This window comes from Boleophthalmus pectinirostris, unplaced genomic scaffold (assembly GCF_026225935.1).
Source record: "Boleophthalmus pectinirostris isolate CB_2022bp ecotype Guang Dong unplaced genomic scaffold, ASM2622593v1 HiC_scaffold_17, whole genome shotgun sequence".
NCBI lineage: Eukaryota > Metazoa > Chordata > Actinopteri > Gobiiformes > Gobiidae > Boleophthalmus > Boleophthalmus pectinirostris.
This window is the reverse complement of record NW_026571115.1, coordinates 38,705,206-38,722,009: the sequence shown is the minus strand read 5'-3', so window position 1 is coordinate 38,722,009 and position 16,804 is coordinate 38,705,206. Positions and strand designations below refer to the sequence as shown.

The 16,804-nt window shown below is 43.5% G+C and overlaps 1 protein-coding gene across 1 annotated transcript; it reads right to left on the bottom strand.

Annotated features, from left to right (window-relative positions):
* Positions 1 to 1,872: 1,872 nt before the first annotated feature.
* LOC129408587 (zinc finger protein with KRAB and SCAN domains 1-like) lies at positions 1,873 to 13,435 on the bottom strand. The gene is made up of 4 exons (XM_055152486.1): positions 13,075 to 13,435; positions 9,051 to 9,130; positions 4,428 to 5,024; positions 1,873 to 3,340 (listed from the first exon to the last, which is right to left on the bottom strand). The coding sequence occupies exons 1-4, from the start codon at positions 13,259 to 13,261 to the stop codon at positions 2,999 to 3,001; spliced, it is 1,206 nt and encodes a 401-aa protein (XP_055008461.1). The 5' UTR covers positions 13,262 to 13,435; the 3' UTR covers positions 1,873 to 2,998.
* Positions 13,436 to 16,804: the final 3,369 nt, after the last annotated feature.

The following is a 16,804-nucleotide window of genomic DNA, read 5'->3' as shown; positions in this document are numbered from 1 at the left end:
CTGGTGTTCCCCGAGATCATGAACCAACAGCATTGATTATTTTACACTTTTAATTAACCAAATCATTTTATGGCAATAAACAAGAGTCCAGACCCAGAGTCCAGATCCCAGACCCAGAGTCCAGATCCCAGACCCAGAGTCCAGACCCAGAGTCCAGACCCAGAGTCCAGACCCCAGACCCAGAGTCCTGACCCAGCAGGAGCAGGTCTGGTTCTGTCCGGGCTCAGATGTCAGGAGCCTCTTCACTCGGGAAGAACCAAATGTGCGGCTTCACCCTGGACTCACGCTTCTGTCCGGACGCTGCACCACCTCAGAACCTGCGGAGCCGCGGTTCTTGAGTGTGGAGAAGCGGAACAGCCCACCTGGACCTGTAGTCCACAGCACAGTCTCACTTTCCCCCACAGAACCAGCGCAGATGGAACAGTCCGCTCGGACCCAGTCACTGCTCTGGTCTTACTCGCCACCGTCTGGAACCAGCACATGGACGACAGAGGCTCCGGACCATCTGACCAAGGACCGGACCCCAGCCCCAGCCCCGTCCTGAGGAGCTGCCGCTGTGGTTCTGTGGCAGATCTTCTGCTCCGGGCTGATGTGGTGAGTTTGTACAAAGTTCTACATGTTCCTGTTTGATGAGTTGATGAAGACGGCCCGAGGTCTGAACACGAAACATCACTGTTGATGACTGGAGGTATCGAAGTTCTACCAGGAAACAGAGACGCGTCAACTGGACCAGTTTTGGTTGGTTTGTCGGTGTGAACGTGGATCAAACTGGAGTCTGAGCTACATAAGAACTATTTTATTGTCTGGTGCAACCAAATAATCAAACTAGCAGAGTGAAAACGACCTTAGTCCTGGTCTGGACCTGGTCTTGGTTTAGTTCTTGTTTCAGATGTGCCTGCGCTGCTTTAGTCCTGGTCCTGGTTTAGTCCTGGTTCAGTCCTGGTTTAGTTCTGGTTTAGTCCTGGTTTAGTCCTGGTTTAGTCCTGGTTTGGTCCTGGTTGGGTCCTGGTTTGGTCCTGGTTTGGTCCTGGTCCTGGTTCAGTCCTGGTTCAGTCCTGGTCTGGTTTCAGTCCTGGTTCAGTCCTGGTTTAGTCCTGGTCCTGGTTTAGTCCTGGTTTAGTCCTGGTCCTGGTTTAGTCCTGGTTTAGTCCTGGTCCTGGTTCAGTCCTGGTTTAGTCCTGGTTTAGTTCTGGTTTAGTCCTGGTTTAGTCCTGGTTTAGTCCTGGTTTAGTCCTGGTTTAGTCCTGGTTTAGTCCTGGTCCTGGTTTAGTCCTGGTCCTGGTTTAGTCCTGGTTTAGTCCTGGTTTAGTTCTGGTTTCAGATGTGCGTGCGCTGCTTTAGTCCTGGTCCTGGTTTAGTCCTGGTCCTGGTTTAGTCCTGGTCCTGGTTCAGTCCTGGTTTAGTCCTGGTTCAGTCCTGGTTTAGTCCTGGTTTAGTCCTGGTCCTGGTTCAGTCCTGGTCCTGGTTCAGTCCTGGTTCAGTCCTGGTCTGGTTTAGTCCTGGTCCTGGTTTAGTCCTGGTCCTGGTTTAGTCCTGGTCCTGGTTTAGTCCTGGTTCCTGGTTTAGTCCTGGTTTAGTCCTGGTCCTGGTTCAGTCCTGGTTTAGTCCTGGTTTAGTCCTGGTTTAGTCCTGGTTTAGTCCTGGTTTAGTCCTGGTCCTGGTTTAGTCCTGGTCCTGGTTTAGTCCTGGTTCCTGGTTTAGTCCTGGTTTAGTCCTGGTTCCTAGTCCTGGTTTAGTCCTGGTCCTGGTTCAGTCCTGGTTTAGTCCTGGTTTTAGTCCTGGTTTAGTCCTGGTTTAGTCCTGGTCCTGGTTTAGTCCTGGTCCTGGTTTAGTCCTGGTCCTGGTTTAGTCCTGGTCCTGGTTTAGTCAGTCCTGGTTTAGTCCTGGTTTAGTCCTGGTTTAGTCCTGGTTTAGTCCTGGTTTAGTCCTGGTCCTGGTTTAGTCCTGGTCCTGGTTTAGTCCTGGTCCTGGTTTAGTCCTGGTCCTGGTTCAGTCCTGGTTTAGTCCTGGTCCTGGTTTAGTCCTGGTTCAGTCCTGGTTTAGTCCTGGTTTAGTTCTGGTTTAGTCCTGGTCCTGGTTTAGTCCTGGTTTAGTCCTGGTTTAGTCCTGGTCCTGGTTAGTCCTGGTTTAGTCCTGGTTTAGTCCTGGTTTAGTCCTGGTTTAGTCCTGGTTTAGTCCTGGTCCTGGTTTAGTCCTGGTCCTGGTTCAGTCCTGGTTTAGTCCTGGTCCTGGTCCTGGTTTAGTCCTGGTCCTGGTTTAGTCCTGGTCCTGGTTTAGTCCTGGTCCTGGTTTAGTCCTGGTTTAGTCCTGGTTTAGTCCTGGTCCTGGTTTAGTCCTGGTTTAGTCGGTCCTGGTTTAGTCCTGGTTTAGTCCTGGTTTAGTCCTGGTCCTGGTTTAGTCCTGGTTTAGTCCTGGTTTAGTCCTGGTTTAGTCCTGGTTTAGTCCTGGTTTTAGTCCTGGTTTAGTCCTGGTTTAGTCCTGGTCCTGGTTCAGTCCTGGTTTAGTCCTGGTCCTGGTTTAGTCCTGGTTTAGTCCTGGTTTAGTCCTGGTCCTGGTTTAGTCCTGGTTTAGTCCTGGTCCTGGTTTAGTCCTGGTTTAGTCCTGGTTTAGTCCTGGTTTAGTCCTGGTCCTGGTTTAGTCCTGGTCCTGGTTTAGTCCTGGTTTAGTCCTGGTCCTGGTTCAGTCCTGGTCCTGGTTTAGTCCTGGTTTAGTCCTGGTTTAGTCCTGGTTTAGTCCTGGTTTAGTCCTGGTTTAGTCCTGGTCCTGGTTTAGTCCTGGTTTAGTCCTGGTTTAGTCCTGGTTAGTCCTGGTTTAGTCCTGGTTTAGTCCTGGTTTAGTCCTGGTTCAGTCCTGGTTTAGTCCTGGTCCTGGTTCAGTCCTGGTTCAGTTCTGGTTCAGACGTGCGTGCGCTGCTTTAGTCCTGGTCCTGGTTTAGTCCTGGTTTAGTCCTGGTCCTGGTTTAGTCCTGGTCCTGGTTTAGTCCTGGTTCAGTTCTGGTTCAGACGTGCGTGCGCTGGTGCTTCTTGAGCGTGTCTCCGTCGCTGAAGCGGCGTTGGCAGTGGGCGCAGGCGTAGGGTCTCTCGCCCGTGTGCACCCGTAGGTGGCGCCGCAGGTTTCCTCTCTGGCTGAAGGCGCGGGCGCAGAAGCCGCAGCGGTGCGGGCGCTCGCCCGTGTGCGTCCTGAGGTGGCGCCGCAGGTCGGCCGACTGGGAGAAGGACTTGCAGCAGAAGTCGCAGCAGTGGCTCTTCTTGGGCTGCTGCAGGTGGAGCAGGAGGGCGGAGCCTGAGGGGAAGGTGTCGCTGCAGCGAGGACAGCGGGGGGCGCTGTGGGGCGGGGACACCTGCAGGACACACGAGGAACAACAGCCTGTCAAACTCTTTAGAAAACCTTTACAGTGACGTCACGCCGGGGGGGCTCCGCATGTGTGACTATGGCTGAATGTTCAGCGGTTACCATGGAGACACAATAAACACATTCGCTATAACTACCAAAACATTTTAATCGTCTAAATCTTCTGATCTCCTAAAAATAGTTTGTCCAGACGTCCCTGAGTCTCTGTCCCTCAGATTTACACAAAACCACTGATCTGTCCCAGTTTATACAGAAATGTCCCAGTGTGTCTCTTTTTGACAAATCTGACCCTGAGAAACATAAACTGACATTTGTTTGGATAAAATACAAAAAATCTGCTTAAAAACGACAAAAGACAAAGAAAATGTGACGATACTGACTCATGTTCATCATGAATGGGCCGAGCGCAGAACAGTTTTCCATATTTCCAAACTTGATTCACCCCAAACTGGGGTGAATCAAGTTTCTGATTTTGAAAATCTGGTCACCCTAATCTAAAAACACTAATGTATGTAAAAAACACTAAATGGAGTGTGTCAAAATGAAGCTGAGATTAAAGTCGAACTTGTATAAGAGAGTTTGAGACAGTCACATCACACTCCCAACGGTCCCAACAAGTGTCTATAAACTCTTTTTTTCTATTGGCTGAAGTGTCGCTGTTGGTCTGTGGAACTTCTGGTTAATGTTTTACTGTGTGTGTAAATGTGTGTGTAAATGTGTATGAAAAGTGAAACATTTACACACACATTTACACACTTACACATTTACACACACATTTACACACTTACACATTTACACACACATTTACACACTTACACATTTACACACACATTTACACAGAAAAACATGAACCAGGAGTTCCTCAAACCGACAGTGGGACACTTCAGACGATGTGAAAAAGTTCTAAAATGAGGATGTTCCGAGGGCAGAAGGGAAGTGAGGAAGAACCCTGGACCTTTGTAAACGGTTTCACACGAGCTGCTTCTGTTTTTCATGTTTTCGAGACAGAAAAATGTTCCAGAATAAAGCTCAGTCACAGTCAGAGTCCGAGTCCGAGTCACACGTCTGATCCTGACCTGGTCCACGGGGGGCGCTGTTCTCTCCGTCACAGCTCTGTGCTCCGGCTCCGTCTTCACCCACGACACCGGCTCCTCTCCTCCCTCGCTCCCTCGCTCCTCCTCTCCTCCGTTAATCCCTCTCTCCTCCTCTCGCTCCTCCTCTCCTCTCTTGTCCCGCTCTCCTCTCCCCTCTTCTGTTTTTGCCTCTCGTCTTTCGCTCCCTTTCTCCTCCTCTCTTCTCACGTGCTTCCCTCTCTCCTCCTCCTCCTCCTCTCCTCTCTTTCTCCCTCTCTCCTCCTCTCCTCTGTTGCTCCCTTCTCCTTCTCTTCTCTCGCTCCGTCTCTCCTCCCCGTCGCTCTCGTTCACCCCTCGCTCCTCCTCTCCTCTTTCGCTCCCTCTCTTTCTCAGTCTCTCGCTCAGTCCCCTCCTCTCCTCCTCTCCTCTCTCCCTCCCCCTCTCCTCTCCTCCGCTCATCCCCCTCTCCTCCTCTTCCTCCTTCACTCTCCCCGGAGCCGCGGTCAAAGCTCTGGCCCCCGGGCCGTCCGCGGTCCGTCGTGAGGAGACCGGCGGCTTCTTCGCGTCGTCCGAGCGAGAACATGAGACCGTGTGAGTCACCTGCACCGACCAAACACACGTTAAACCCGGACGAGACCGAGACGAGACCGAGACCGAGACCAAGACCGAGACCGAGACCAAGACCTTTGAGGGTCGAGACCGAGACCACAGGTTCCTGAACATCGATCCAACTTGTGACTGGTGTAAAATAACAGAAGGTACAAACTTTCACACATTCTGGACCTTTACCAAATTGATCCCTTTCTGGACTAAACCAGGACTAAACCAGGTCTAAACCAGGTCTAAACCAGGACTAAACCGGGACTAAACCGGGACTAAACCGGGACTAAACCAGGACTAAACCAGGGACTAAACCAGGACTAAACTGGGACTAAACCAGGACTAAACCAGGACTAAACCGGGACTAAACCAGGACTAAAACCAGGACTAAACCAGGACTAAACCAGGACTAAACCGGGACTAAACCAGGACTAAACCAGGACTAAACCAGGACTAAACCAGGTCTAAACCAGGACTAAACCAGGACTAAACCAGGACTAAACCAGGACTAAACCGGGACTAAACCAGGACTAAACCAGGACTAAACTGGGACTAAACCAGGACTAAACCAGGGAACTAAACCGGGACTAAACCAGGACTAAACCAGGACTAAACCAGGACTAAACCAGGACTAAACCAGGACTAAACCAGGACTAAACCAGGACTAAACCAGGATTAAACCAGGATTAAACCAGGACTAAACCAGGACTAAACCAGGAACTAAACCAGGACTAAACCAGGCTCTTATGGATCGCTGCACATCACACTAAAAAAACTGAGATTATATATTTTGCTCATATCACTCAGTCCTACTTCACCTGATTCATCAGTCGGTTTCACTTGGTGGAAACCGTGTGACCTGCAGCTTTAGGATTTGTTCGTTCGACAGTAGACGGGGACTTTTTAATTATTTTTTTATTGAACCAATCGCTGCTGTTTGGTCGTGACGTTTGAAATGTTCTAAATCCTGTAGAAGAAGAACAAGAACGACTTTCCCCGAGATCAAATTCACCAAACATTCTCTTTGTTCAGACTTTAAATCCTCGGGTCTGGGGAATCGTTGACGACACAGAATGTCTGTCTCTTCTCTGATTGGCTGGAGCCTGAACTCACACTTCCAGGTTTTTGTAAATCGTCTAGAGTTTTCTGATTCTTGACCAAGAGCTGGAGAGAAATGAAACTGAGTGGAGGAACTTGGTGGCGCCGGCCTGGCTAAGTCCTACCTGGAGTTTATGTTTTTAGGTTCTTTTTTCAGACCCAGAGTTTGTTTTGGTCCTGACAGTTTGTTCTGCTCCCTGGATCTTCCTCAGGGTCTCGTGATGTTGCTGTGTCGTGTCGATCAGAAGGTTTTGGCAGGACGACAGCGCCACCTGCAGACGCACTTCCTCAGGACACAATCCCAGGCCCCATCGTCCCGGTTTATCGGGTATCACACTTTCATATTTTGATTTCCTCTTTAATCCAGCGTTGATGTTTGTTTTCCTCCGTCCCAGTCTGGTCCAGAATGTTCTTCTCTCTTTACAGCGTCACAAAGAGCAAAAGGGAAATTCAATTTGTCAACCGGACAAACATTTATTTAGATGGAAAACATTTCACAGCTCATCCAAGCTGCTTCTTCAGTGTTTGAGTTGTTCTCAAGACGTGTGAAGAATCCCTCAGTCGTCCAGGTGTCATGGATTCTACCTGAACGACTGAGGGATTCTCCACACACTGGTCGGAAACGGTAGGAAAACAGAGCCAAAACCTGAGGGACACGTCACAGCAACATCACGAACCTCTGAGGACGAGGAGCAGGGAACGGAACAAACTGTCAGGACGAAAACAAAACCTCAGTCTGAAAACAGAACAGAAATATCTGGGTTTGATGTGACGTCACAGGGCGACGTTTGTCAGCGCAAAATCAGACGGAGGGAAGGAAGTGAACCGACTGGAGGAAAATGTCGATGTGTTGTGTAGTTTACGACTGTGCCAATCGTTCTAACCGAGAGAAAGAAAAGACTTTTTTTTTTTTTAGAGAACCGAATATAGTCGTCCACAAAGGTCAGAAACGGGAAAAGCCGACAGAACAACACCGTAAAAAGTGGATTATAAACCTGTTTGTGTCGGGAGGAGCAGAATTCACTAACGCTCGTGTCTGCAGTGACACTTCAACAAAGGTTTGTTACAAAGATAAATAGTTTTTTGTGGTTTACCTAAACATAAACGAATCATTAACGACTAACGACGTTTGTTGACATTAAATAGTTCAGATAAATCGGTCACTGTCGATACACTGCAGTTTTTCCCATAACGTCGATACACATAAAATAAGAGAAACACTCACCCCGGCCAAGACCAAACATCATCATCATTTAGACGTTTTGCACCGAGGTTGAGGACACATCCACTCACAAAAAAAGTTCTATTCCTCCAAACTTTTGTACTTTGCCTTCATCTGTTGTCTGCTGTAGAACGACGTCTGAAGAGATCAATACTTCATGATCTCCTCTGCCTCGATTGTCGGCAAATCTTTTACTTCGGTTGAAAATTCTCTCATTTTCAATAAGATCAGGGTCACGCTAGGGCTGGGCCATATGGATCAAAAAATATATCTCGATATATTTTGCTATATCTCGATATACGATATATATCTGGATATATGTTCAAGAAAAAATAATCCCCTAAAACTGTAAACTGCAAAAACAAATCTGCCAAATTCCACAAGGTCCTTTTTTTTAAATTGAAGTGTAAGAGGTCGACAGTTTAACATTTAAGAACATTTAAGATGACAAAAAACCCTAATTACATAAATAATAATTTAACTGTAAAATAACATAAATAAAACATATTTTCTTCTTTTCATTCATAAATAAAACAACTCAACACAAGTTCATCTTTGCATTAACTCTGTTATCCAGACCAGAACCAGAACCAGAACCATGAGCTCATTTAGCAGAAGAAGCTCAGGATGTTCCTTATTTCAACAGATCCATGTTCTTATCCAGCAGTGAGGATCTGAGGTTTAATCCCACAATCCACTGCATCAAACCCAACGATTCCAAACACTGTTGTACAAGTGACACTGCAGCAGATTATTAATTTAAATATTCTGCATAAATAAACTTTACATGACTAAACTTTACAATATATAAAACATAACGACTCTAGAGCCTCATCAGCCTGTTTGAGATAATCATGTGTTTAATTCAGTTTTGCTCACGTGTGTTTACATTTTACAGAAACGAAACTTAAGTTCATGTCTCATTTGCATAAACAGCACTTCTCCTGCAGCTCAGCTCGTTCAGCTTCTTTCAGACTAAAGGACGCGACTCGATGGAACATGAGGATGTTCTGCTGATGTTCTTGTCTGTAAATGGTGGAAAAGGTTCATGGGGCTTGAAGTTTTTCACTGGCACCAACTTTCAGCGTTTACAGCGACAGTGACGAGTGAAGGAGACACGAGCAACAACATCAGGGAGACGACGAGAGAGAAACAAACAAGTGAAGCGGCGAAATCAGAACTGAATATAAGCATTATATCGATATATACGATATGTCAGAATTCATATCGAGTTTAAAAACTATCTCGATATATTTAAAATATCGATATATCGCCCATCCCTAGGTCACGCCCAATATATTTGTGGACTAACTGCTCGTACTTTTGCCTTGTTACTGGCTCTAAATCCTGACAATAACAACTCTTCTCCATATCTGTGTTCTCCTGTCGTGTTTGTTTGTCGTGTTTGTTTGTCGTGTTTGTTTGTCGTGTTTGTTTGTCGTGTTTGTTTGTCGTGTTTGTTTGTCGTGTTTGTTTGTCGTGTTTGTTTGTCGTGTTTGTTTGTCGTGTTTGTTTTCACTTCCTGCCCTCCGCCTGAAATTCGCGCATCATCGTGATCACGTGACTGAAACCCTCCTGTTACCAGGAGACCACATGAACCTGCAGATGTATTTCCTGTTTTCCTGCTGTTTTCAGTAAACCTCTGCTCCTCTGAGCTTCACCGAACAAACCCGCTCAGTCTGAGACTCGCACAGGTGAGTTTTTACCTGAGACGTGGGCACGAAGCCGTAGACGGCAGGAGTCACATTGGGATGATCCGAGAGAGACAAGTGCTCCAGAAACGGCCCTGAAACCAGAACAGGCACAAGTGAAAGTTCACTCACGGAAAAAGATATCGAACTATTGTAATTTTTCTGACGAGCATTTCAACTGAGATTAATAAAAGGATTCAGTTCAAATTCATATTTTAAACACAGACAGAAGAATTGACCAAAAAACTGAAACCTGACAAACAAATCAAGAATCAAGAATCACATTTCAGAACATGTTTGAACAGAACAATTTTAAAGCAGAAAAAGACACCAGATTTTAATATTTGTGAAAGAAATGATGGTATTTAAAAATGTCTGCCTTTGTTGACTGACAGTTTAAAATCACAAATGTACCAATTTTTTCCCCTTTCGTCCTTTTTTCTATTAACATGTATCTGTGTCTGGTCAAGTGTTAACGGAGGAAACAGGGTCAGATTTTTGACATTCAAATGTCTCTTCTTCAGAAACTAGAGGAACTATTGAAATAAGTAAAGTATCAGAATGTAGGAAAGAGTTACACTCCAACAGGGTCAAGTTAAACCTGTCAGATTCTTTCAAGTTCAAGACAAAACATTTAAAAACTCATGTCGGTAACGGAGGGAATGAAATACAATAAATCCAAACAGTGATAACTCTTGGTTCTCACTTCCATATCCTGAAAAACTGGTTTGAATATTTGCTTCATATAGTTTTCTACCATATGGTACAAGATTAGGTTGAAAAACCTCTGACTTTTTGACTCATGAGATTTTTTATTAAGAAAGTTCATGGTAACGGAGGGAAAAGTAACGGAGGAAAATTGTACAAACAAGTAGAAGGTGCAGGATTTTACATCATTTGTGGCTTTTTTCTTCTGAAAACTTTAATATTACTTCAAAATGAAAGAAACTATTTCTATAAAATATGTCAGTCCTTCCAAGAACATTTTTATCATTTTAAATACTTTTTTTTTTTTTTTAATCCTGTCCCTTCATCAACAGTTCAAAGATGGAATAACACAAGATATGATGAAATACAAACATTTATTTACATGATTTTTGGGTCTTTGAAATTTGGGAAATAATTTTTGTTCCATGTTTCATTCATGGTCTGTTTAAAACGGATGGAACTTTAGAACCAAAAACGGTCCAGAAAAAAGGTGAACAGTTTGATAAACTCGAGTACATATGTATCTGTTCAATACACTTTTATATCAGATGAATTCACTGGAAGTTTTGGTCTTGATGTTTACTTCTGTTTGACCAGGATCATCTCTATTAAAGTACTGAAATTTTCTTTTTTCCCCCTATTATTCCGTTTATAATACAAAGTAAAATATAAAATAAAATGAAAAAAACAAGAAAAAAACTAATATTTGAACATTTGAGTAGCAGTTTTTTTTTTGTTTGTTTTAATTTTTCGAGTGTTAATAAAGTCTTTCTGTGGTTTCCAGTTTTCCTCACACCCGTCGTTTTCTAATCTTTGTGTGATTGTCAGTTTTTCCATTTGTCAAACATAATCCTGCAGTTTTACTGTGTGTTTTTCTGCCCATAGACCAACATGAATCTACATCAGGGGCGGGTAATTCTTTTCTTTTTCATAGAACTATTCTGTTGTTCATTTCTTGTTTTTTTTGTCTGTCTAAATTTTTTAAAATGCACAATAAAAATAATAATAATCGATGTAAAACAAAAAGTATTTGGGTGGACGCAGAAATGAGACAAACTAAATCAGAAACAGTGAAGAAACACAAACGTTCAGATGATCACAGAAAGATTGTGTCACTTTAGATCAGGGGGGCACTTATTTTTTCCACATGAGAAACAGAAAATATTGTAGATGCCAAAAACTCAATTCTGCAAAATATTAATTGTATTTCTTCATTAAAAAACCATAAATCTCATTGTTTTGTGGAGCTGCTCAGACGGGGAAGTGTTTATGTTTGACTCAGCGATAAAAAAGTGAAACTGATGAACAAAAAATGTCATTAAAAAAAAAACTCTAAAATGAAGCAACGCAGCTTTAGTCCAGGCATGAGGTCAGATTATAACATATGTTTATTTTGTGATTCCAAGTGAGCTGCACAAGGCCCAGGTCTGTTCTTGAGGCGCCTTAATGGAACCATATTTTTTTCTGATCAATGTTTTAACGTCGTTTCCTCGTCACAAACAGAACCGGAGCTGTGTTTTGTTTCATTCACACGTTTATCTCACAAAACCTGCACATTTATACTGATTTTCTTAAATGGAAAACACCTTTTGACGTCACGTGGTTAAACTCCATCTATCTTCTCTAGAATCATTTGGATATTTCTGCCCTGGAATTCCCAATCTCAAGGTAGAACGGAGCTGTTCACTCGTAAACTACCTCCGCATGACATCACGAGGTGGAGCGGAGCGTTTGGAGCTTTGGAGCTTTGGACAGATTAAACACGTGCGACTGAAACTAAACAAATAAAAGTGCAGGTGTGTTTTTGGAGCAGGTAACGGACTCAAAACTCACGGGAGTCAGTTTCAGACGTTTCAAAAGTGGGACGTTCTCTAAATAATGACGTGAAATGTGAAATACGTGTTGGGAAGGTTACTTTTAAAATGTAATCCCCTACAGATTACAGATTACATACCCCAAAATGTAGTTTGTAATGGAATCCATTAAATTACTTAAGGTGAGTAACGTAATCTGATTACTTTGGATTACTTGATATTGTTGTGCTTTTTAAAACGACATGAATGTAACAAACACGTCCTGATAGAAAAATGATTTTTATACAAGATCATTGCTGCCTTCAGTTATGTTCACACTAGTGTTAGTGTCATATTGTTTAGTCCTGGTTTAGTCCTGGTTTAGTCCTGGTTTAGTCCTGGTTTAGTCCTGGTTTAGTCCTGGTTTACACCTGGTTTAGACCTGGTTTAGACCTGGTTTAGTCCTGGTTTAGACCTGGTGGTTTAGACCTGGTTTAGTCCTGGTTTAGACCTGGTGGTTTAGATCTGGTTTAGTCCTGGTTTAGTCCTGGTTTAGTCCTGGTTTAGATGGTTTAGACCTGGTTTAGTCCTGGTGGTTTAGACCTGGTTTAGATCTGGTTTAGTCCTGGTTTAGTCCTGGTTTAGACCTGGTTTTAGACCTGGTGGTTTAGACCTGGTTTAGTCCTGGTGGTTTAGACCTGGTTTAGTCCTGGTTTAGTCCTGGTTTTAGACCTGGTGGTTTAGACCTGGTTTAGTCCTGGTTTAGACCTGGTGGTTTAGACCTGGTTTAGACCTGGTGGTTTAGTCCTGGTTTAGTCCTGGTGGTTTAGACCTGGTTTAGTCCTGGTTTAGTCCTGTTTTAGACCTGGTTTTAGACCTGGTGGTTTAGACCTGGTTTAGTCCTGGTTTAGACCTGGTGGTTTAGTCCTGGTTTAGACCTGGTGGTTTAGACCTGGTTTAGTCCTGGTTTAGTCCTAGTTTAGTCCTGCTTTTAGTCTTGGTTTAGTCCTGGTTTTAGTCCTGGTCCAAAACGTGAAAACAGGAAAATCCTGCCGTGTAATCCATTTATTTCAACAAAGTAACTGTAATCCAATTACTACTCACTGACACAGTAACTGTAACTGAATACAGTTACTCATCATTTGTACTCTGATTACTCCGGTACATGTAATCTGTTACTCCCCAACACTGAATACGTGAGATAATAAACATAAATGCTGTGAGTTTAAGGCTGTTACCTGCTCCAGAAACACACCTGCACTTTTATTTGTTTCTGTCCAAAGCTCCAAACGCTCCGCTCCACCTCGTGATGTCATGCGGAGGTAGTTTACGAGTCAACAGCTCCTTTTACCTTGAGATTGGGAACAGATTAAACACGTGCGACTGAAACTAAACAAATAAAAGTGCAGGTGTGTTTTTGGAGCAGGTAACGGACTCAAAACTCACGGGAGTCAGTTTCAGACGTTTCAAAAGTGGGACGTTCTCTAAATAATGACGTGAAATGTGAAATACGTGTATGTGCGTCCCCAGCCTCTGACCGGCTCTGGGCCACTCCGCGCGGGCCTCCAGCAGCAGCACGTCCCGCAGTTGGCTCCGGAGGCTCTGGTTCTCTCTCCGGGTGCGGGCCGCCTCCTCCCGGTACTCGGTGACCGCCTCCTCCACCACCCGCAGGATCTCCTTCACCACCTCCGTCAGGTAGGCTCCGAGCAGCTGCAGCCCGCTCATGATCAGCTCCTCCCGGGGCCGGACACGGAGCAGAGACACCGGGGCAGAGACACCGGGGCAGCGACACCGGAGCAGCGACACCGGAGCAGCGACACCGGAGCAGCGACACCGGGGCGGACACGGACACGGCGCCGGGACCGGAACAACAACAAACCACACCGGAAAAGCCCGCAGACCTCCGCAGTAAAAGCACGCGCTCGCATCCGCTTACAAATTAAAAGATTAAAAAATAAAATAAAACAGAATGGCTCAATTAAAAAAAAAAATAATAAATACGCCCAATGGTGTATAGTCTAATGCTTATATATGTTTTGAAATTCCCAATTAAAATAAGTTTAATAAAAAAAAAAAAATAATACATACAGAATGAGAAATAATGTAATATTTCAATGCAATTAGATTAGATTAAATTAGATTAAGCTTCATTGTCATTACCCATGTATAAATACAAATGAACGAAATGTGGTTTAGCATCAAAAGTGCAACGAGCAACAAGTGCGATATATACAGAATGTGTAGTATATACAGAATGTGTAGTATATACAGAATGTGTAGTATATACAGAATGTGTAGTATATACAGAATGTGTAGTATATACAATATAGACAGTATAAAGTATATTACAGTGTAAAATAGATTGTAGTGAATATATACAAATAAATATGCAGTATGAACATGAGGGAATTAGGTATAATAAACATGGGGGAGATAAAAACAGATGTATTATAAACAATATATACTATAAACAAATATACATGGTGTGCTATTGAAAATATAAATATACATGACATACATAAATGAGCAAAAGATATACAGGAACAGGTGCGCTGTAAATAAATAAATATAAAGTTATGTTTCAGGTGCAATATGAATGAATGAATGAATTAATGTAATACATAGAACATATATAAAAAACGTAAATACATAGATATAACACAAAAAGTATCTATAGTAGTCTTTCTATTCTATAATAATAGGCAAAAATAAATGTTACGCCGATTTTCCTTGTGTTCGAAAAAGGAGTGGGAGGAAGTAAATACTTATTTAAGCCCACCCCTTTTTTCTACTGTCCCAAATTAACAAAGAACATACAGACTTCTCATTTCCTGTACAATATAAGCAGTAATTGCCCAGTACCTACATTGCATTACAAATCTAACAACAACAACAAATATATGTACATTATGTACACAGATACAGTACACATCATGAACATGTAAGCTTGATAAACAGAAGACTACAGCTGGGGGTAAAAAAACAAAAACAAAACAAATCCTAAAACAAAGATGTTAAAAAATAAATAAAAATCACATTTTGTAACCTGCATCTAACATTTAAACTACAATTCTCACAGGTTAATCAATCACATCTTCATTATTATCCTTTATTATTACGTCATATCTCACGCCCTGTTTCCTATTGGTTGGGATCATTTCTGGTTAAATCTGATTGGCTGTGGTTCTCCAAGGGCGGGAAGAAAACAGTTCATCATTGGCGCCTCTCAAAGAAAAAAAACAAAAAACGTCTAAAACTTGGTAATAATCAGTTTTATTGTGGAAATTCTATTCAACAACTGTGTCAATGTTCAGGTCAAGTCTTATTTTCTATTTTACTTGTGTGTTTCTGTGGTTGAACCGTTGTTGTTCCGTTGTTGGGCGCAGGTCTCGGGGTGAAGTGCCGTTCGGAGCTTGTGTCTGGTCCCGTTTTTGTCCGTAGAGCCGAAGTTCTGACCCGGTTCTGCCGCAGAGCCGTGGTTCTGACTCGGTTCTCACCCGGTTCTGCCGCAGAGCCGTGGTTCTGACTCGGTTCTGACCCGGTTCTGCCGCAGAGCCGTGGTTCTGACCCGGGAAGCCCAGTCCTCCTGTCGCCGCGGGAGCAGAGCAGAGATGATCCGCCTGCTGACGCCTCCGTCCGGACACTGGTCACGACGCTCCTCGGTGAGTCCAGCAGGCGACCATTTTATAAAATCTCACAAACGTTTATTATTAGAAATAAAATTAATCAATTATATAAAGTGGGGTTATAATACAAAATATACTTTTCTGAGCTCCTATGGCTTATTCTAGATGTTTCCTAACTACTTAAGTATTTCATTCTGATATTTACTTTGTTTAGCTAATACTTTTGAACTGTTGTGCATGTACGTGTAATGTTTGGGGATAATCCTGCTTTTGGTTTTTTGTGTCAGTGGGATAAATTTGTTTTAATATTATCGTCTCTGTTTTCATCAGAGTAAATCACACTTTGAAGGTTGTTATAGTGACAGGGCCTGCAGTGAGGAGACACATGATTCAGTTTGTTTTGAGATTCTAATGAGTTTTTAAAGTTTCTGCTTCTGAAAAACACTGAACTGGATAAACCTGCAGAGGGCAGCAGAGGGCAGCACAAAAACAACCAGAGCCTCACAGGAACTTCCCTTTTTATTCTGTCTGTGGGCGTAAAACACCACAGACCAAAACTGCACGAGAAGTGTTTTTTTAACAAAAGTGTTTATTTTACAAGAGGGAAATGGTTTGTGTCGTCGTCAAATCTTACAGAATTTTCAGGCAGCGAACGTCAGTGAAGAGACTTTGTTTATTCTGAAGTGTTATTTTATTCTACTGTGGTAGAGTTTTCTAGAACAACAGGTGCCCAGAGCCCAGTGTCTCCAGACCAGAGCCCTGACCTGAGCCACAGACTCTGACCTGAGCCACTGACCTGAGCCACACACTCTGACCTGAGCCTGACCTGAGCCCCAGACTCTGACCTGAGCCACAGACTGACTGACCACTGACTGAGCCACACTGACCTGAGCCACTCTGACCTGACCACTCTGACCTCTGACCTGAGCCACACACTCTGACCTGACTGACCTGACACTGACCTGACTGACCTGAGCCACAGACTCTGACCTGAGCCACACACTCTGACCTGAGCCCCAGACTCTGACCTGAGCCACACACTCTGACCTGAGCCCCAGACTCTGACCTGTTTCATTCGTGTCTCTGGTCGTATCCCAGAAGTCTTTGCGGTGGAGCAGAGGAGCCAGAGCAGAAAGTTCAAGTTGTTTTATTCTTAAGAATCAAAGGTTGTTTTTTTGTTGTTGTGTTTTTTTAAATAAAGCTGAAAGTGTCACATCTTCATAATCCAGACACATTTTACAAACACCGTTGTTATATTTTGTATTTTATTTGATTATGTTATTGATTGATTGATTGCATTTATACAGCGCCTTTCAAGATCCCCAAAGCTCTTTACACTTCATTCTTCAGTCTCTCCACACTCTGTGGTGTAAACTACTACTGTAGCCACAGCTGCCCTGGGACAGACTGATTCAGATTAAACCTACAGATTCTTAACGTCTGATTACAGATGTGCAAAGACAAAGAGCCGTGTTCATCCAGACGCAGAAACAGAAGTTCTCCTGTGACTGGAATCGATCAAGAGTGGAAAGAGAATGGAACACTTCTGCTTCAGTAAATCTACATTTACATGAGTAAGTAAAAGTATGAAAATATTACATTTCTCATTCACCTTTTTCTCCGGGGCAGTGTTTTCCAAACA

Coding starts and splice junctions, on each gene's coding strand:
- LOC129408587 (XM_055152486.1), bottom strand. CDS start 13,261: ATGAGCGGGCTGCAGCTGCTCGGAGCCTACCTGACGGAGGTGGTGAAG. Junction 5,025..9,050: donor GCTTCGTGCCCACGTCTCAG/GTAAAAACTCAC, acceptor TGGTCGGTGCAG/GTGACTCACACGGTCTCATG. Junction 3,341..4,427: donor CAGCGCCCCCCGTGGACCAG/GTCAGGATCAGA, acceptor TGTGTCCTGCAG/GTGTCCCCGCCCCACAGCGC.